This window comes from Clarias gariepinus, chromosome 8 (genome assembly GCF_024256425.1).
Source record: "Clarias gariepinus isolate MV-2021 ecotype Netherlands chromosome 8, CGAR_prim_01v2, whole genome shotgun sequence".
Lineage (NCBI taxonomy): Eukaryota > Metazoa > Chordata > Actinopteri > Siluriformes > Clariidae > Clarias > Clarias gariepinus.
The window spans coordinates 17,917,918-17,939,473 of record NC_071107.1 but is presented as its reverse complement, the minus strand read 5'-3'; the positions used below and the strand labels follow the sequence as shown (position 1 = coordinate 17,939,473).

Here is a 21,556-nt window from a genome sequence, read left to right as displayed (position 1 = left end):
TAATATAAGTACAATAATATGTTATTAGTCTTTATGCAAGAATTTTGTTTACTATTATTTTTCTTTTTTAATTATTAGTAGTATATAATATAATACAAACAAATTAGCCATATTCTTATTCATATAGTAAAAATCTTAAATTGAGCCAAAGAATCTAGAGTCATTTGCAGAAATATACAAGAAACCTTCACTTCTCATTTTCTTTCCCCAGGCTAGGAAGTGAGGCACATGACAGGGTGCAGCTGAAGTAAGAGTTTCTCTTTGTGCAAAGTTCAGGCTGCCAGTGCAGATTAGTAAGTGGCGTACTGAAGGCAGTCTCCAACAGGCATGTCTCAATTGATTTCTTTCTCTAGAGAAGACTCCTTGCCTCAGTTGGACTGTCCACTCACTATCCTGAAGAAAAAAGGTAATGCCTCTCTACAAATAATAGGTAAGTTACAAAATCTCTTAAAAGCTTTTGGTAAAAACACGTTGCAACATGTGTGCTTTTGCCATTAAACCCTACCCAGCAAGTTCTGTTACTTGTTACATGCATAGGTATAAATAAAGAGAAACTATAAACAAGAAACTTCAGAATGACTATAAAAGGCGTATATTCCCAACATATGCCTCCAGCTTATTTTTCCAGCCTATGCTTATATTATTACATCTGATGGTATTTATGATGTGCTAAAGCTGGGCATTACTCCCGCAGCTGAAGATTCTCCATAGCTGCTGTAATAAATTATTATTTAAAAAAATTATTTATTTATTATGTGAATTCACTGTTCAGCACAAGTCCAGCACATTGCAGGACTAATTGTGATCTTGTGAAATGAGGATTAACAAACAATGGTGCCTGCAGTGTTAGGTTGTGTAACCAAGCTTTTGCGCTGTTCTCTACAGGGAATGAATAATGTTTGGGTGTCTATAAACACTCCTCAGACAGAGACTATTGTTTTTTTTAAACAGGAAGCAGTTTACAAAAATAGCTGTTTGTGTATGTGATCCTGTGACCAGTTTAGTTAAAGAAGCTGGTGGAGATATGGAAAGGATCAATGAGGAGACTGGAGAGTTGAGTACCTCAGGGGAAAGTACAGAAAGCACAGAGCTGAAGAATGCACAATGTCACATAGAACCTGGGGGAGAGGAGAACTCATACACAGGACTAGATGCAACCATGGCTCTCAAAAAGCAACTCCTAGAGCTGGAGAAAGCAACAGTAGAACAGAGAGAGGAGCAGCTCCTTCACCTTCTGCCCACATTTATTCAGGTAACAACACAACATACCGATCGGCTTACACGCGTCGGTTATAAAGGACATATAATGCAAGTCAGACATTAACTGGAAGTAATAACCCTCATCCTTATCAAAGCTTCCTCACTTCCTCAGTGTACATTATCTTGTGAACACCACTGATGTGGCTTTGTAGCACTGCTTAAATACTGAAGGCATTGAAAGAGTTAATGTAAATCAGCAGTACTTCATTCCACACATTCCACACATTCCACACAGGTGGGCTTTAGGCTCCACTCAAAGTACAGGGTCAGGTGAAATCACTGATGGAAGTTGTTCATACTTGAGCTCACATAATAGAGAAAAATAAGGCGCATCTGTGCTACTGAAAGTGTATTGAACACAGTGGTGAAAAAATGTACAAAATTCCCGTAATTGCGTTAAAGTAGAAATTCTAGATAAAATATTTCTCCACTAAAAGTGGAAATGCTCCATTAAAATTTTTAAGTACAAAAGTACTTGTCTGCAAATGTACTCAAAGTGTCACATGTAAAAGTACTCTATTAAACTTTATAAAGCTTGAATGTTATAGAACTCTACTGCTCTACTAGTACATACTGTTCTATGCTCTACTTATTTTATCATATCTAATGTCACTCTGGGCGAATAGATCTGTTAATATAAGTCATTAAACGAGTCTGACAGTGATGTCAGTTAACATGATCAGTCAGTATGCAGGTGAACTGTTACGCAACTGTTAAGGCAAATTTTCCCTTCCTACGATTTATTCTTTGTAGATTTATTGTTTTAGATTTTCCTTAGATTGTTTAAATATTAACCTAACATCTCTAAGCCATGATCAGGCCACAACACTTTCTGTAGAGGAATGGAAAACCCCAAACATTTTGAACAGAATATACCAGATCTCTCTCTCTCTCTCTCTTTCTTATGTGATAGATGTACTAAAATATTGGATTGTTTGATAGTTTAGCAGAGGTTATGATCACAATAAGTGGAAGCTGAATTTGTGGAGATAGAAATCTTAGTTGGTTAAAGTCAATCTATACCTGTCAACATTTTTTGCATCAAATGCTGCATGCAAAACTAGAAAAACCCCAAACATATGTCTTACCCATGACCAAGTGTCAAAATGTTATCAAAATGTTCTCATATTAGTAACTTTCTGTTTGCCAGATAGATAGATACATCTAATGGGTGCGACCAAAAAGTCAAAGCAGGCAAAATAAAGCATGTGCTTTACCCTTATGGTTGTGCTTTCTGTTCTTCAATTTAAACAATTGTTGTTTATATTACTTAGTAGTAACAATTAAAAAAAGGATAACTGTCACATAATGTAATGGTGTACTGCATTTTACATTGAATACCTGTATATATAGAAGTTAAAGTAAAAAGTCCCCCAAACGAAAATAATTCAGTACAGATACCTGAAAAACGCCCACAGGTTGCATTTACTTCTCTTTTGCCCTGCACTTACTGAACATAGTTGAATGCTCCTGTTGTTTCTTTTAATACAAATATGTGTGTATATGTATGTAGTTATGTATGTATGTATATGTACATGTATATGTAAATTCATTAACTAAAATCTTACTGTACTATGACACCAAAAGTTGAGGAGAATAATACATGGAGCTGTTGGACAGTACTGAGAATTCACTTTATATTTGAATCCTGAATAGTGTGAAAGAGAATTACCTGATCAGGGGTTAATGATTATTAGAACACCTGTGTGTTATACCTGTGCATATATTTGACTTTTTACTTAAGGGTAATTTTAAAGTTACAGTTGCTTTATAACTACAGTATGCACCATGATTAGTTATAACGTGCAGTATACCATATGAATTACCAGTGAAATTATCATTTATTGAGTTTATGAACCTGCTTTTACAGGGAATCATTACCAATATTTTGGGTAAAGGTTTTTGAATAGAAATTGGAAATGGTTTCTTTGACATGACATGTTTCTAAGCATTTTCACTATGCTTTCTGTAAGGTGTGTGAAAGCAGTAGATGCACTGAGGACTTGGATCTCCAGAGTTTGGCTACTCATATCGCAGAGACGCTGGTATTTCACATACAACAGAGAGTGGCAGGAAGACCTGCAGGTACCCTCAGGCTGCTTCCTTAAGTGGAGCTAGCATTGATTTACTGTGTTTAAGCTCATCATCAGGCCTGTGCATGAGTGAGAGGGACTGAGGATGTTTATAGCACATACGAAGGGTAACTGAAAGTAGCTGTTGGTGTACGTACAGAGAAAACAGCTGCTTCTCCTTTTTATTAAGAAAAGTTTGTAAAATTTGCACATGACACAATTCTAAAATATTCTATTAAACAGAAATTATTCAATTGGTTATGTAAACATGTCCATTCACGTATTTTGCATAATTTTAATTAATCTATATGCAATTATGAAAATTATATTTCCCAGTTTATTATCATCCCAAATTGTTTTATTCACTCTACAGTATAGCAGGGTGTCAGGCTCGAGTCATAGACTCTCTTTATATTGTGTCTATTTTTGTTTTCAATAGAGGAAGCGCGATTTGAGCTGGAGCAGTTTTTTCATCAAACAGAACATGGCAGATGTAAAGGATGGCTGCTTTTAAAGGCCACATCTTTTTTGTCTATCAATGATGCTGTGAGTATACAGTTTTTTTTTTGACCTACTCTAATATTTTTAACCTTTAATGCTGTAGTTGCATCATGATAAGCCATGCCACATGACTAACCAGCACATGACAAGTCTCCCTCACTGACACTGCTCTGTGTTCATCATGACTTCCTTTATTAGTAGATTATTTAGATTCAGTCAGGGGGTTTGTTGGAAAATTAGTGGGAAGGTGTTAATCACTTGATGTGACTAAAAAGCAGTTTAGCAAAATATTATCTTGTTTAAATATAGAATATGGACAACATTTGAAATGCAAAAAAAATGCTTGTTTTAGTAGTCAGTAACTAGATTAATCATAAATTTAATAAACATTAAGAGATTTTTTTTCTCACTATAATTACGTACAAGTATAGTAAATAAAAAGGTAAGCATTTTGTATAATGCAACTTTAAATTAAAAGGGTTCCTTGAGCTGTTCTGGTATATAAATTTATCAAAGTGTCTGTTTGCAAACATCTGAGAACTGAGAAGACAAATTGCTCAAGTTTAGGGATAAAACCAGATGTGGCCCATGCCACATGCACTCATGCAACCCCATGCCATCAGAGATGCAGGCTTCTGAACTGAGCGCTGATAAAACTTGGGTTGTCCTTGTCCTCTTTAGTCCGGATGACATGGAGTCCCAGTTCCAATAAGAACTTTTTACATTTTGATTTGTCTGACCACAGAAGAGTTTTCCACTTTGCCACAGTCCATTTTAAATGAGCCTTGACCCAGAGAAAATAGCTGCGCTTCTGGATCATGTTCAGATATGGCTTCTTTTTTGACCTATAGAGTTTTAGCCAGAATGGTGGATTGTGTTTACCGACAATGTTTTCTGGAAGTATTCCTGAGCCCATGTTGTAATTTCCATTACAGTAGCATTCCTGTATGTGATGCAAGCCGTCTAAGGGCCCGATGATCACAGGCATCCAGTATGGTCTTCCGGCCTTGACCCTTACACACAGAGATTGTTCCAGATTCTCTGCATCTTTGGATGATATTATGCACTGTAGATAATGATAACTTCAAACACAATTTTTCTCTGAGAAACTCCTTTCTGATATTGCACAACTTTAATATTCATTAAAGTTTCTCGCCGCAGCATTGGGGGAATTGGTGATCCTCTGCCCATCTTGACTTCTGAGAGACACTGCCACTCTGAGAGGCTCTTTTTATACCTACTCATGTTGCCAATTGACCTAATAAGTTGCAATTTGGTCCTCCAGCGAATTCTTATATGTACATTTAACTTTTCCAGCCTCTTATTGCTACTTGTCCCAACTTTTTTGGAATGTGTACTGTAGCTCTCAGGAAATCTAAAATGAGCCAATATTTGGCATGACATTTCAAAATGTCTTACTTTCAACATTTGAAATGTTATCTCTATTCTATTCCGAATAAAATATTGAAATTTGAAACTTCCATTTCATTTCATTCTGTTTTTATTCACAATTTGTACATTTTCCCAACTTTTTTGGAATCGGGTTTGTATATGTGTTTACTCAGTTGTTTACAAAGTCTTCATACCTTCATGCATTGATCCGTTCCCTAAAACTCAGTTGTACATGTAGTAAACTGTCTGTTTTTTCTTCTTCAAGGAAAGTAAAAAAAAAAAGAGTTTTAGTTTAACAGAATAACTGATAATAGTTTTTTCCCCCGCCCCCACAGGGAGTAAAAGCAGCCATTATCACTGGACTAGCTGCTGCTTTAGTGAAATGCCTGTATCTGTTTGTAGCCCTTCCTGCCAAAAAAGTTGGAGAGCAAAATGATGAGGAATGCTCATTCCAGGAGATATTAATTCAGGTAAAACATTTCTGACCATGCAATGTCAGATGCACTGTGTATTTCACCATGCATTCAAATCAAACAAGGACTTTCGGTTTAACAGAATATCAGTTATTAGATTAAAACTGTATTTTATTATTATAATCCCCTGCTACCCTAATGCTCTTAGAGTTTTACTAAACGTTTAAAACCATCAAGGTAGAATGTTTACTCTGTATGCCAGAGCCATGATCAGACTGAGTGCTTCAAGCAATCATCACTGCTGAACCGCTATTCTTCTAAGAATTCATTTAAGTATATGAGGCAGTCTGATCATTGCTCCGGCATACAAGAGAAAACGTTCCCTCCAAACACTAGTGAAACACTCAGATAAGTGCATTCATGTAGTACGGGATCATATAGAGAAATAAAGGTAGTTAATACTTTCATAACTATGTTCTCTTATTGTGCAGTTGGATTTGAATGCCCCATGGACAACATATGAGCTAAGCATGTATGCCCTGTGTGGTTTAGGTGATCTTGCAGCTGTGCAGGCAGGTGCAATTTGTGGAACAGCTGGTGGAAACGGAGGAGCTGCGGTGTGTCATCATCGCGCTCACCTCCTTGTGGGACCAATGCAGCTCTTCATGGAGGAGACAGGCCTCCCTCGTGCTCAGGGCTGTATCAGCAGCCCAGGTTCCTAATATAGTTCCAACACTGCAAGGTCAGCTCTCATCCCCTGTATATTCATGTGCACAGACATGCATAAACAATCAGATACATACATACACACAAACACATACTTCATAAGCTTTTATAGCTTTTATAGTCAAGGCAGAGAGTGTGCTTACAAATAGGTTTAAACACCCACACATTTGCTTGTTCTGTCTTTGGGCATTAATTATAGTACATTATATTATCTAATCTTTCTTTAGATGTAGAATTTTATTGTGTAGGTTTGCACAGATTTGTGTTATAAACATCTTAATATGATTACATTAAAAGTTTCCAAACAAAGTAAGCCTTAATTTGTAAAAATCTAAAAAATGTAGTTGTATGTAGTTGAATAGGACCACAGTCTCTCTCAAATGATTATGTAAAATTGCCTTCACATGATGCTCAAGTTTTCCAAATGATGAATAACTTAATTGAGTAATTTTACTAATTAAATAAAGCCTGTTTGTGATCAGATGCTTCCAGAGTCTATTTGATGAGCTCTCATTCGAAATTTAAAACCTGGATCATGTTCATAAACAAAAAGCAGTATATACATTATACACAGTATGCCTATACTGTAAATGCTACCTTAAAGTGTTACGAATATTATGTCAGTAAAAGAAAGGGTTCTGGAATTTATTGTGTTCCCTATTATTTTTCTGTGCAGCCAAGAACTGTATAAAGATCTGCATCCAGAATCTGCTGAAAATGAGTAAGCATGTCGATGGGATGATTCTAGCCGAGGTTGCCGTGAGTGTCTTCAGCTTTGTGAAGGACTCGTATTCAAACAACCCTGTACTTTTTGAGGAGTTTGAGAACAACGATGGCTACACAGTTCTCCAGTCCATCATGGCACGGTCCGTGTCTTTTGACTTTTCATAGAGAAACTTCATTATTATAGAGAAACCAAAATAATTAATCATAATATGAGGGTGAAAAAAACATGATGCATTTAAGGTATGAGTTTTTTTCTTAAGAGACAATACTCTCAGGATCAGAGCAACTGCATTAAGAAAAACTAAAGGCAACAACTACCTCCACCACTGTCTCTTGCTCTCATCTTACAAGTTTCTCTAATTGCAACTGTGTCAAATAATAATGGAGGTCACAATGTGATCATTGGTAAATTGAACCCAATCTCATTATGTTGGCTATCATTTTGACTCTGAGTGGAAAATCATTCTTAATAAGGTTACTGGAGGATGAGACCTCCCCCCTTTCACAGGTCATGGCTATTTACACAGCCATATGCAAAGTCACAGTGCACTAGCTAAACATTACATTTAACATTGTTCTATGTTAACCCTACACTATGCACACAACTAGGATTTGCATAGATATGCAGTGTTGTTTTAATAAAGTAACAAAATTGACTTTTGCATGTATTATTTTATGGGCATACTGAAAATTGTAAGCATAACTTACAAACTGTGCATGCATTATCCTTTTTATTTACAGGTGTGAGGAGGAAACGTCAGAGGAGGACTTTTCTCCGGTGCAAGACCTCCTAGATCTTATTGCCTCCTTCACTTTATTTGGCAAAGCTGAGTTAAAGGTGGCTCTCTGTGTTAACAACCCCCAGCCTCCAGGCTTTAAATTTGACCCACCTTTGAGCACAGGTACTGAAGCACTTCAGATCCAGAACGCACCACTGCATCTCTCCACCATCACCTCCCATTAACACAAAGGCAAAGGCAATTATGTCCAACATGATGAAGTAGAACCGTACTCACTAACCTACTTAGAATGCCCCGCATCCATTCTCCTCCTCCGTACCACAGTCCACCATTCATCACCAGGCAGAGCACCTCACTTCAGAGAGAAGGAAACGTGGCCTGTTTTTTTTTTAGCTTTGATTGCATTTGCCCCTGATGTGATTTTAATTAAGGGTGAAATTAAATCTTATTACCCCTACACTTGTATATTTATTTACCTCAAACATCAGTACGAAGAAGTGTTTTTTAGACTTTTGAAAGGATTAGGAACATACTTGATTATCGACCTCCATGATGTATTTTCACATGTGCCGAATAACATAGTTTCAATCAATCTATAAGAGCGTAACTTGATTTAAATGCAACGATTTCTATGTATACAGGCCCAAAGGTATTTGTAATGTCATGACACTCTCTCAGTAGATGTAAATCACTTTCTGACTGTGGCAAAATAGAATTTATTTAATAGCATTACTTCTTTTGAAAGCAAACGTGACAGACTGTAGTACCACATATGTTTTTGTGCATTTCTCCGACACAGGGCTAGACAAAGACTAGAGACAGGGCTCATAAAAATAATGACTTTCTTTATTAGGGAGTAACCCTTAGTAATTGTTTGTTATACTGTTGTTTCATTTAACTGTCCAGGAACTGCAGTCAAGAACCTCAGAGCTTTTCAGATCCTTCAATCGTCGTTCTTGCGATCAGGCAGCGCGCTGATATGCAGTCAAATCCTGCGCACAATGCACAAAATTTGGGCATGGGACAAGGCCAACTTCTTCCTGCTGGAGTGGACTCTGCAGTGTCTGGCCCAGCTGGCTGATAGCACATGGCAGAAGCCAGCAACTGTTCACAGCTTCTTTTTTAAGCTTTTAGAAACTGTGGTCTTTCAACTGTCCTACATCCCTCACGATACACTGCAAAAGGTGCAGGCTGTGCTAAAGGTGGGATCATCTCAAGCCTTTAGCATGGCTGCTCTAAAGTGCTTTCATGACATGGTGATAAACAGTAGCCTGCTGTCTGATGTGCTGAGTGATGGTGGATTGATGGAGCTGCTGTTAGTGGAGCTCAGACGGCGAGCTAAGATACTAAGGAAGGCTGGGATTTTAGGTGAAGCCTAACGTTTATGTAAATTTGTCCGATTGTTAAAGTTCTATGTGCTGATCTGTTATTTCCTTTGTGTATAGCGAATAAAGGGGAGCTAAGAATGGAAGACTGTGAGCGGCAGCTCACCACCAACATGTTAAGTGTGGTTGCTGCTCTGGCAATGAGATCCATCAAAAATACAGGTATCCTGAAATATATTTCTTAATGATATGAGATTTTTGATATGGAAAAGGCACAGGCAAAAAAGTTCAAATTTGTCACTGTAGCAGCATGACAATGCCAATCCAGGAATCAAAGACAATGTTTATGGTGGGGTTCAAAATACAGGCATGCAGAGTAAACACAAAGCAATCCATAATCAGTTGAATAAAGAAAACAGACAAAGGTCAAAACCTGGGAATACACAGAATGAGGAATAGGTAAACAACTCCTAGGAACGAAATGAACTAATCAAGAATTCATTCAAAACAAGCCAACAAGTAAGGTGAAAAAACAAGGACAAATGATCAGAACAAAAAAAAAAAAAAAAAAAGGAAAGTAAGACATTACATGTTGCTATATGATCTACAGAATGACACAAAGTAAACCCCAGGGCCAATGAAAACAATTCCATTAAAAATATGTTCAGAATATACCTATGCTAATTCATATATTGTAGGTATATATGTTTTTTTTATCTTTATTTTTCATCAGTGTTTATACGGGACTCTGGGATGATTCCCTACATAAAGATCTTCCTCGACGATGAAATGTATCGCAGTCCAACTCTGTGTATCCTGGAGCAGTTGTCTGAGACAAACCCTGAGGAGTACATGAGCACTGCAATAGGAGCTCTCTGCTCTTCCACTGAGACTGAACTGCAGCTCAAGCAAGACCTGCTCCATGTATGGCTTTTACATTCAAATTATAATTATTTGAACTACTTAAAAAAAATAATGAATCATCGTATTTTGTCATTATTTTACCATTCCCTGTCCATTCTCACTCACTTTCTCAGATTTATAGTCATAGAGTTTGCCGGGTGTCTGTGTCCAATCTCAAAGTTTAGGGACTATATCCAGACTCAGTTTTTATTTCTAATTGTAACAAATTATAACAAGTTTAAAGCATAATTGGTGTGAGAATTTATTACTATAGCCGTTGGGACTCTGATTGCATTACGGCTAAATTCAGATTGATTTGCTAATATACATTACGCTGTTAACTCGAGCTCGATTTGATTAGGATCGCAGCCCAGCAGTGTGACACGCTGAAAATTATGAGCAATATCAGATCAGGGAATGTGAAAGCAATCCAATTTAACCTAACCAAATTAACCACTTGCTGTATTTCCATATTTTACATTCAAGTAGAAGAACACTAACTTAGACTATGATCTTCATAAGTGGGTGAAGATAGATAACAATTCGGTTAACCCTGGCCATGATTTGAAATGTGTTACAGGTATTCCTATTACTTGTACCAGTGCTAATTGGTTTTTGCCTTTGTTTTATTGGCACATTAGATGTTTGATGTATTAGCAGTATAAAGTAAATAAGCCTAAACAAGTCTGGAACTATACACATTATGTATTAGATTATAATAAATTGCAATATTTGTTTTCACAAGGCAAGATGTGCTTGAGCAAACTACATCTTTTTACTCATATCTGCTAATCTCATTCTTCCTCCCAGTCAATCCTGAAAGTACTTGATAATCCAAACAGCTGGAATGCTTTCCGCACAGCTGGGGGCTTTACCAGTCTGCTGTCCATGTTGGTGGACATGGAGGGCTCTTTGCTTCAACAGCCGGTAGGAGTGTGGGCTTCTCTAAATCATCAAAGTCTGATGGAGCTGCTGCTGCTTACACTGCACACCATGGCCATGGCTGTGCACCTGCATCCTGTCAACGCTCACTTCTTCCACATCACTAACCTCTTCGAGAGGCTGGCTGAGGCTTTGCTGCTGATCGGCTGCTTCCTCGGATGCGCACCAGTAGATTTAGACACAACCAAAGACCACAGGACTTTCCAGGATTTTTTGAAGTTGACTCAGTCGTCTGGATGTTCTCTCACTGCACCACTGCAGGACTGCGTAAGAGTACTGGACTTTCTGGAGCAGTTTGCAACAGGGATCAGTATGTCTACAGATCTGTGCGCTGAGCTGAAGGAGCCTGCAGAGATTGAGGAGAACCAGCTGGAGGACACGAGCCAGAAGACTGGGGCGGATGACTTTCAGGGACGGATCAGAAAGGCAGCTCTATCTCTCTCATCTGTGACTCAAGAGTCAGGGAGGTAGGGGCTATTCATGTATGCTTCCATAATATGCTTAGCAGCATCCAAGTTATTTGCAGCATAGAAATGATGATGTTGCTGATGTGGATAGCAGGCAGAGTGCCATGTTTGTGCGGCTGTAGCGTAGCTCCAGATGGCTAATGTCACTACCAGCTCTTTGTACTGTCTGACAAAGCACTTCAGCTTGCCATGAGTTTATATTAATATACCATGTTTGTTTTTTCATCCACCTTTTATCACCAGTACAACAGTAACCCTGTAAACAAGCACAGATATGTTATGTCGCCTTGAAAGGCTATTTGAAAGATTCGTACAGTAAACTGGGCCTTCATAACACATTTATGAATCATTTAAATGCCACAAGATTCATGAAAAGTTTACAAAATGTCGAATGGGACAGTAAAGGTTTTATGCATATTGTGACCTTGTCTTAACCTCAAAAAGGGAACAGAGTAGGACACATTAGCGTTATTGTGCCGTAATCTTTATCTTGCAAGCTATTATTACATGAAGGAAGTATCAGTTTAATTCGCATCTATTTAACTGACATGTGAGTAAGTGAAGTTTAAGAATGTATAAAGTGCTTCATAACAGTGTTATAAATGCAAAACCACTTTTGTTGTGGTTTGGCAGGAAAATCTTGTATTTGGCTAAAACGTAGTCTTTTAAATATACACAGATTGCGCAGATCACTTAAAACTGCTTACATTTAGGTTTTTTTTATTTTAGTTTGGAAAACGTGCATTTTTTTTGTTTAACAATATTTACAAATATTCTCAATCAAATTTTCTATGAATTTCCATTTCATGTGCCCTGTGCACAATTTTAAATAATTGACATTGACACTTACAAACCTTTGAATGGTGCAAACATTTTAAAAAAGGTTGTAAGCTCACTACAATCCATTCCCATGAACATCGAAGAATGACTTGCAGAAGAGCTGCATCTGTCTGTGGGAACTGTACTGTACACATAATCCTTCACCAGCACCACCTGCACAACTTGGCTGGGAGTAATCGCCACATTCCCATGCAGTGCTGACCTTACTTCAAGCTATTTTCACATGTTTGGGTCAATAAAGGAGCTCCTGAGATGTCAGCTTTTGCAGCCTGATAATGGCTCTGGCTTTGTTATGAGAAAACCTTGTTTTTAGTAATGCACTAGTACTGTAAGTGCATTACTGTAACAAATTTTTTACTCTTAGTGTTGACTTTCATAATTAGTGGTGCTTGAGAAGCAAAGCATCACTTGTATTATCTTGCAAACTTATTATTATTATTATTATTCATACTGTATTTTTTAATTTTTCCTTTGTACAAATTTTGGTGCATAACTAATCCAGTACCGCTTGTCGTAGACCCATGAAAGAGGTGTCAAATTTACGGCTTATTCAGGAATGGGGTGCTATGACTTAAGGGGTGAGGTGGGCCCAAAAAATCCTATTGACTTAACATTGATACCAAGTTTGACGGATTCTAGTTCAGACCAAGAATTTTGTAAAAATATAAAATTTACTGCATTTAAAAAAGCTTGCAAGGTGTGTCAGCATATACCCTGCAGAAGGGTATAAGTTGTACCCCTGGGGTGCAAATGTAGCACCCTCACCGCCTGATGAGGGGAGATATTATTGTTAAAAACAACACACAACACACGGAGCTGCTGCTTCACAACGAGAGTCTGTGTATTTCTTTTTTGAATCAATAAAACGGACATCAATGTAAACAGTTCAAATAATGTCATATGTATATATGTACATATGTCAAACAAATTAATCGAACTCAACTTGAAGTGACAAAACATTGCTTTAGCGTCATCGGTCAACTTATATTGCAAAGAAAGAAAAAAGTTAACTTACATAATTACATTACATTAAATGATAATCACCTACATCTCCAGGAAACATATTACACTAAATGTAAACATAACTGTCTTCATCATGCTTAACAGGATGTTAGCCAAGAATAACCACTGAAAATGTAGCACAGACAGATACACATACTTAAGGTGCATAAGCAGAAAATCCCGGCGCTGGATCTCGGGGCGGAGGCTGGCATTGCGCAAGCGCCGGAGCAAAATACAGCTCCGTGCGCTGTTAGCCGGCAAAGCGAACTGCCGCTGCGCGAGGCCGAGCGCGCTGAGCCCATATTGGCGGCACATCGCGGCGGAAGAGCCGAGCGACCGCCCGCAGCTCAGTGGCGTTCGGTTCGTGAACCTAGCCGGGGACAGGGCTACCCGTCGCGCCTAGGCAACGAGCAGCTCTCCGACGTTTCGCGGCGAGGCGACGGCGCGGGTGATCGTAAGGAGGCGCTGCGCGAGGTCGAGCGCGCTGAGCCCATAATGGCGGCACATCACGGCGAAAGAGCCGAGCGACCGCCCGCAGCTCAGTGGCGCTTGGTAGGTGAACCTAGCCGGGGACAGGGCTACCCGTCGCGGCTAGGCCTCGACACCGCTTCCGAGATTCCGCGACGACGCCGAGGCCAGGGACCGCCGGACTACCGCTGCAACGTTCTCAGGCCTGAGGGACAGCCGGACTACCGCTGTAACGTTCTCAGGCCTGAGGGACAGCGTTCACCAGCAGCCGCTAAACTAGCGCCGGGTGGACGATTGGGGAGCCCCGCAGGGCTTTACCTCGACTGTGTGCCGGACGGCGTCTTATTGCGGGCGCTCGTGGACACCGGCTCCACTGTTTCCCACGGGTTGTGGAACTGTGAACCGCTCATCGCCAGGCAGAAGGAGCGAATGGGCGTGGACACTTACAGCCAGCTCGGCTCTCCGATGTCATCTACCGGGTGCGGTTGGCAGGGCGGGCACGAGTTTTGCCCCACCGGGACCGTCTTGCGCCTCCACAGCCGCACGCCGGGGAACCATCGAACTCTGGAGGCCGGACCGCCTCAGGACTACATTTGCGTTCACTCCTCACCTGCCAAAGGACGCCGGCGTTCCCACCGCCAGCGCCGACCGCCTCCACGCCTCCGAAACGGAGTTCGTCATGGTGACCAGGGACGGTCACAGCTCGGGTGGGGGCAGTGTGGCGTGGGCGGGGCGGCGGCTGACGACCAGCATGCCTTGCGGGGATGTCGGTGTGTGTTCACCATGTTGGGGAAAGGTGTTTGGGTTGGTGGCTTCGGCCCTGTTGTGTGTGTGTTGAGGTGTGTGACGTGTGAAATGTGCTCCAGTTCAAGCTAGTGGTGAATTGGATGTAGGCTCCTGAGTGAAGGTACTGCTCATGCCTTACATGCTGTGTGCTTAATAAAGTACTCCCAGCCACTGCATTGGGTAGCAAGTAAGCTCACTCGTCTCTCCAGCATTCTTCCCGGCGTAAAAACGCTACAATATACATGTTACTACTGAGACCGTGTGACATCATTCATTATCCTAGAGCACATGTTGAGCATAGAAAATATACAGGTTGAACAGGGTAAACTTCCAATTACTTAACAACAATAAATTAATCACCATATAGCAATAACTCTTTTCTACCTCATTCTCAGAAATGGGTTTATGTGATATTTTTTAGTCCATACCTGATGAGGGGTGATAGTATTGTTAAAAACAACACACAACACACGGAGCTGCTGCTTCACATCGAGAGTCTGTGTATTTCTGAGCAGCGCGCCCCTGCGCCCCACAGGTGAATGCTCCCAGGGAAGAGTAATCAACTACCTATAGTTGACTTCTTAGTTCAGGCAGAACAAAGCGAAAAAGACACACGTTTTTAACACTGCCTCTATTAGTATACACATACACACATATTTTTAGCACATTCTCTTTGCTTCACCCGTGTCCTCCTCCCTTCACATTCACACCATTTACATTCACACATTGGTCTCATGAAATCCAAACCACTAATATCAGTGGTTCTCAAACATTTTCTGTCATTGCCCACTTAAGGGGGTGGGCAAATTTTCAAGCCCCACTTGTCAACAAAATAACGAAATCGGCCAAGTTAAGTATTTATTGAAATCAATTTCTAAACCAATAAGATCAAATAACACCAAGTTCAAAACAGATAAAATACACGTGCAATTTCTATAACAGGCTTTCTTCGTCACTTATCTAGAGCTTTCTTTCAAAGAAGTCGGGTGGCTTATTAATGTGACCGGGGTGTGTTGTCTCTAAGTGTCTTTCTACTTTGTTTGGTCTCATGCTGTCTAAGACACAAAACACACACGGGTCTCTTCTCTGACCCCACCATCCCTACCGTGAATCCAAGCGCAACATACTGTACTGTAGGCTTCATCATTACATACAGTTCGCTACTGACCCGGTTTTTGTCCACGGTAAAGTTAGTTTTATATTCGCATATTCGCATCTCCGAATTTAATAGCTGCATAAATAAACCCGCAAATAAGATACCCACATATATTTCCTCTCTACATTGTCTTTATGCATCTGCCTTAAATTATACATGTTTAAAAGCATAAACACCATTATTCTCTATGGCGCAACAAATGATTTAGGGATCATCGCAAAATGCCGCACACCAACAAAAAGCGTAGAACGATATTGATCTTCCCTTCTGTTCAGCGCCTGAAGGATCAAAAAACAACTTTGTTGCCACATTGGAAACTAGAAATGCCAGACTAGTACTGCCTGATTTTAACAAAAATACAGAAACATTGGGATACACATTGGAATAAATAAAATTACATATACAATACCAAATGTTTTCTTATATATTGTTCCTCTGCAATTAACATGCCGACGTTAAACCGTTATAGTTGCACTATGGTTCCACTTTTTCTCTGATGTTATTTTAATTTACTTGTATTTATGATCCATTTCTTTGCGTGTGATTGTTTAGTTTCGAGTGTCTGATCTTTATTGTCAATAAAGAAAAGCATGAATTAGAATACTGTAGGTACTTTCCTATTATTTTCCACTAATTCCCTTCCGTTCATTGCGCCCCACCTGTCATGTCTGTATTCCCCACTAGTGCCACACTTTGAGAACCACGGACTAATATATCCATACATACATAGACATCTTGTAGCCATTACACAAACGGTGCCCAAATTTGCCCCATTGACATATTATGGTGAAGGTACTCCCCACTGAAACAAGAAGTGCTCACAGTTGCATTCCCTGCTATGGTAACTTCCATAGGAACTGAACCTAACTGTGGATCCTATTGTAATAGAGACAAGAGGTGGGCTCATTTGACTCAGGCAACCAATCTTAGGATTATTGAAGCTGTCAAGCCACACTCTAGCAACCACTTTTGAGCACCTTAGCAACTGATCCCATAGACTGTCATTATAAAAGGCCCAGAGGCCTGTGTTTTGCCACGGCAAGCACCACTCAGGTTTTCTTCAGAAGTTGTGTCTATTTTTCTGCACAATTAAAAGTCCTGGGTTGCCACTTTTGACTTTCAGTACCTTCACACTGTCAGTACCTTAGAGACCATATCTCCTGAGAACTGGGGCTTAAGTAGACCTGCGGTCTCTGAAGTTTCAGAAAGCACGTTCTGGAGCCTCATGCTTTCCTGCAATTCACAACTTTTCTGCATATGTTGCAAGTAAACAAATGCATGGTTAGCTCAGCCAATCAAAAGATTTCTACTGTTTTACCCAGTCATAATTATAAAAATGTTTGTATTTATTTTTGACAGGCGTAGTATTCCCACTGTCCTCTTCCTTCAACTCGCCTAGCATTTCAGCATTTTAAATTGTTGAATAAGCACAAGTTCTGTATTAATAAAAATAATGTTGTTGACTACTAGATAAAGTGACTAATGAATGAACACTGTATAGAAGTTGATCAGTTAGCATCTAATGAAATTATGATTATGAATGTGCATAACAAGTAACCTGGAGTAACAAGGAGCCTGAAATTCTGTATAGTTATAGAACAGCACCCTAGAAATGGTCATTGCCAGCCTTTTCAATTGTTTTTCCTCTATGGAAATTGTGTGGCAAAACCTCAGACCGTCTCTGTTAAAAATAGAGAAATTCATTGTTTCTTTTATATAACACAGTATATAGGGACAATAGTAGCGTGTCCATTGTTTGAATGCTCTTTTATCATAGCTTCATGTCACTTCTCCATCAGGTGCATAATGCATGGGTTGCATACAGTATAAATCAGAAATCAATTATTTTCCTCCAAAACTCCAAAACAACAAAAGAAATAATGCACCAGAAAGGTAGTTCGGTAATATCTAATTATTTTGTTGATTAATTAGCTGTCTAATGTTAGCTAACTACTGTAACTAGTCTATACAGTTAAATTAATTTCTGTATTACACCAGGTTTGATTTAGTTTCACGAAAAAAAAAAAAGTAGCATGATATGAAGCAATGACAAAAAATAAAACTGTTGTTAACTACTTAAGTTTTTTTTTTGTTTTTTTGTTTTTTTTAAAAAGAGTAAGTAAACTAGTATTAGAGATTAGAGATCTTGCAAATGGTTTAAATGAAAATATACAGACTAAGGACATAATACTTGGGTTTGATTTGTGTAAGGTTTTCTTATATTTTATAAACTTTCTCTTGTCTCTACGTATCTCCAACATCTCTCTTTGTCCATATGTCGATAAAACAACCCCCTCATTGCACTCCCTCATTCCATATATGGTAGTACTTCCTATAGCCTGTTTCGAAAGAATATTCCTGCAACTTCCTCTCTCTTTGTTCTCCTCAGAACATGTTATTTACCTTAATCTCTTTGTAGAAGACGTACATGACATGAGGCATTTGCCTGAAAAGTTAAACACTCTGTCTATCGTGTGAATAAACCAGAGAGAATATTAAGACACATTAAACCTGCGTGTATGTGTGTGTGTGTGTGTGTGTGTGTGAGTCTGGGTGAGTTTCTCTCTCTCTTGGCTGACAACCACACCAGCACCAGCCGGCTATGCGTATTGATGCATTGCACATACTTTAAGCTATTCATCCCTCAGATTTAAACTCAATAATTTGAAACATTTGAAACTTTAGGTAAGAAAGTTAGGTAGTTGTTTTTAGCATTAATGAGAAATATATCTCTTTTCAGGTTTTCACATGATCCTTCAATATTGCACCCTGGAGCAATTAAGGTCATCATGACTCTAGTGCCTCATATCTACTGCCCCAATAACCCTCAGGTTAGTATTTTTAATATGTCCTGGAAACCTTTGGGATCTGATTTACAGTAGCAACTGGAAGGTTTGGTTGCCAGGACTATTTTTTATATTTTTGTTGAAAACAGCTGCCAAATGATTAAATGAACATGCATACAGTACTGTATATTGTCACCCAACCTTAAGCTAGAAACAGTACAGGCACGTTATTGTGTTTTTCGGTCTTTCTCCTTTAGCTGTCTGTTGAGCTTCAGTTAGCTGTGGTGCATCATGTGCAGTCTCTGGTGAAGTCTGAGCGGAACAGGCAGATCATGTGCGAGTCAGGGCTGCTGGAAACCCTGCTGAGTCACTGCAGGGGCATCCTCAGTAACAGCACACATTCCCTGCATCTGCCAGTGGTGCGCATCTTGGAAAAACTTGCCTCTCAATCTATAGAACATAAGTCCCTCAGGTTAGTCTATAAGAGCTTTAAGTGCAGAGTATGCTCAGGGGGTAACATGTTCTTGTGTTGATTCATTTCGTCTGATAATTTGAAATCTGTATTAAAATAAATACATATGTATGTGTGTATCTTATTTATTTGTTATACTTTTTTTTATCCAGACAGTTCCTGTGTTTACAACCTCCCCTTACACGTAGTTCTGAAAAGTGCATTTCTTCCCCGGTCTCAGAGGACGACTTACCACATAAAAATCCTCCCTCTAATGGTACATAATGCAAAAGACTTCCCATTTATCTTCTGTTTTATCAGCCTTAGCAGACATGTTAGGTTGAGAAACTGGTTTGAATGTTGTATTTTGTTTATTCCAGGACACTGTGCTAACCAGGTCAATGAGGATTGTCCAGATAGTAAAAAGAGAGGTTCTAAAAATGGCAAACAGACACCAAAAAGGAGTTTTAGCTTACTAAATGCACCAACTAGTATGACACCTGTTCCACTTCACCAGATTATTACCCTTGTGTCTATAACATCACCGCGGAGCTTCCGGCCTCACAAAGTGTCTGTTTCGCCATCATTTGTGGAGTTTGACATGACTGACAGTGGATATGGGTGGGTTCCAGCAACTTCCTGTCTCTAATCATACTGTAGGTTGTGTTACAGTTCAATAAAATGTTCTGGTGGTTCTGGGTTTAAGGTTAGAACCCCGCATTGCTAAGCTGCCACTGTTGGGCCTTGAGCACAGCTCCAATGGCACCCTATCATGGCTCTGACCCCAGCTTCTTAGGAAGCTTGAATATATGAGAATAAAAAATCAATAACTGTGCTGTAATGCATATGTGACAAAGGCTTATGCTTCTAAAATGGGTTTTCTATATACTGCATTTGTTCAATGATTATGGCTTTTTTATATTTCCAGGTGTCTTTTTCTGCCGTCTCTTGCTACAGTGAAAGGTGTCAGTGCTGACTCTATCGCCACAGGAGGAATCGGTGGTGGTGAGAAATGTTGTTTGTTTTATTATAGATGAGGATTCCTGTTCAAATGTAACCAAGTTTTAAACAATATGACCAAATCTGAAATGAAGTTAAGCTTTGAAGGATAGATATTAGCCTCTTATCAGAAACATGTCAAGAGAACAGGAATTCCCATGATCGCCCCTGTTGTTTGCTTTTCAGACTGCCGGGGTTTTCCTCCCTCTGCTGGTCTGTCTTTCTCCTGCTGGTTTTTGATCAGCAGATTCAGCTCTGCCTGTGACTCTCACCCGGTGCGTTTGCTGACAGTGGTGCGCCATATGTCCCGTGCTGAGCAGCACTTCAGCTGCCTGTCAGTCAGCATCTCCTCCTCTGGTTGCCTGGTGATCAGCACTGAGGAGGAGGCTTACCAGTCCTTAGGTGATAACTTAGTTTCCTACAATTGTTGTAAAAAATGAATGACATATGACCAAGTTGTCAGTGTCTTGTCATTCAAGCCAAATATACAGTAAACTAGATTCTCCTCATAATACTGTTTGGTTTTCAGACATGATGGAGCCGATGCCAGGGACACCGACTTCCTTGCCAACTACTGTGCGCTTTAATTGCTCCAAACAGCTTATGCCAGGTTTATGGCATCATGTTGTTGTTACCATGGCCAAAGACATCAAAAAGAGCTGCAAAGTCACTGGTTATCTGAATGGTGAGCTGCTTGGGACATCAACGGTTTGTATAAATTTAGCATTCTGCTGTTCTTTTTAATATTTATTTTTAATTTGATTTGATACTGAACTAACTTTCAGGATATGGATGCTCTTTTGACAGATGCGTTATATTCAACCATTCCCGGGTCCATGCATTGCAATGGATGCTTCAGCGGTCATTGATGTGTGTGGAATTATTGGCACTCCTCCCATATGGAAGCAGCATGCGGCTCTGATCTGGCGCGTCGGTCCAACTTATTTATTTGAGGAAGTTCTAAGCTCTAGTTATGTAGAGATCATGTATGCACAAGGCACTAGGTACCTGGGCAGCTATCTTGCACTTGATGCTCAAGGTAGGTAGCTTTTTGCAGACTATTATTAATATTTGTAAAACTTTTTAACATGTTCTTTTAAAAAAAAAACTTACATTTTGACACCATAAAATTTTGCCATTGGGGTGAAAGATATTTATAATGTTTTATGTGCTCATGTATTTGATCAGCTGATGGAAAATTTGAGTTTTCTCCAGTGAGGTTAGTTCTTCCAGAGAGGATCTCATTTGGGATAAACCCTGCAGTGGCTACTGTCACTACCGTAGCAGAGATCAGAGATCAGTACAACGAGGTGGACTCACGTCTGATTGCCAAAGAGGTGCTTCTATTTGAGCAATACTGGCTTGATACTTTATAAACATTATTAATAATTTAATTATGATGTTTTATGTTATAAATTATGATTGAACTTATAGATGGGCATTCAATCACGGGATAACTCCACTCCTGTCTTTCTGGCTCGAAATATCAGTCAGCACCTCAGTGGAACTGCTAGAACTCTCGGGGCTGCCCTGGTTGGACATTTTGGTGGGAGTGTATACTAGTACTTATTAATACTGTACAATCTACAAGTACAGTCATT

At 39.5% G+C, this 21,556-nt stretch overlaps 1 protein-coding gene across 2 annotated transcripts in view; it reads left to right on the top strand.

Annotated features, from left to right (window-relative positions):
* Positions 1 to 255: 255 nt before the first annotated feature.
* The window catches only part of wdfy4 (WDFY family member 4), a 50,590-nt gene continuing 29,289 nt past the window's right edge, over positions 256 to 21,556 (top strand). The window contains exons 1-22 of one of the 2 annotated variants that reach the window (XM_053501530.1): positions 256 to 406; positions 1,000 to 1,252; positions 3,234 to 3,345; positions 3,772 to 3,878; positions 5,561 to 5,695; positions 6,191 to 6,380; positions 7,041 to 7,230; positions 7,832 to 7,992; positions 8,737 to 9,198; positions 9,276 to 9,377; positions 9,889 to 10,079; positions 10,869 to 11,467; positions 18,460 to 18,550; positions 18,763 to 18,977; positions 19,130 to 19,233; positions 19,337 to 19,577; positions 19,885 to 19,961; positions 20,142 to 20,357; positions 20,485 to 20,663; positions 20,763 to 20,994; positions 21,144 to 21,292; positions 21,390 to 21,501. In XM_053501530.1, coding sequence (XP_053357505.1) covers positions 1,025 to 1,252; positions 3,234 to 3,345; positions 3,772 to 3,878; positions 5,561 to 5,695; positions 6,191 to 6,380; positions 7,041 to 7,230; positions 7,832 to 7,992; positions 8,737 to 9,198; positions 9,276 to 9,377; positions 9,889 to 10,079; positions 10,869 to 11,467; positions 18,460 to 18,550; positions 18,763 to 18,977; positions 19,130 to 19,233; positions 19,337 to 19,577; positions 19,885 to 19,961; positions 20,142 to 20,357; positions 20,485 to 20,663; positions 20,763 to 20,994; positions 21,144 to 21,292; positions 21,390 to 21,501 — 4,093 coding nt within the window. In that variant the 5' untranslated portion in view covers positions 256 to 406; positions 1,000 to 1,024. Of the gene's footprint in view, positions 431 to 999; positions 1,253 to 3,233; positions 3,346 to 3,771; positions 3,879 to 5,560; positions 5,696 to 6,190; positions 6,381 to 7,040; positions 7,231 to 7,831; positions 7,993 to 8,736; positions 9,199 to 9,275; positions 9,378 to 9,888; positions 10,080 to 10,868; positions 11,468 to 18,459; positions 18,551 to 18,762; positions 18,978 to 19,129; positions 19,234 to 19,336; positions 19,578 to 19,884; positions 19,962 to 20,141; positions 20,358 to 20,484; positions 20,664 to 20,762; positions 20,995 to 21,143; positions 21,293 to 21,389; positions 21,502 to 21,556 lie in introns of both variants that reach the window. The other variant, XM_053501529.1, reaches the window with a different exon arrangement.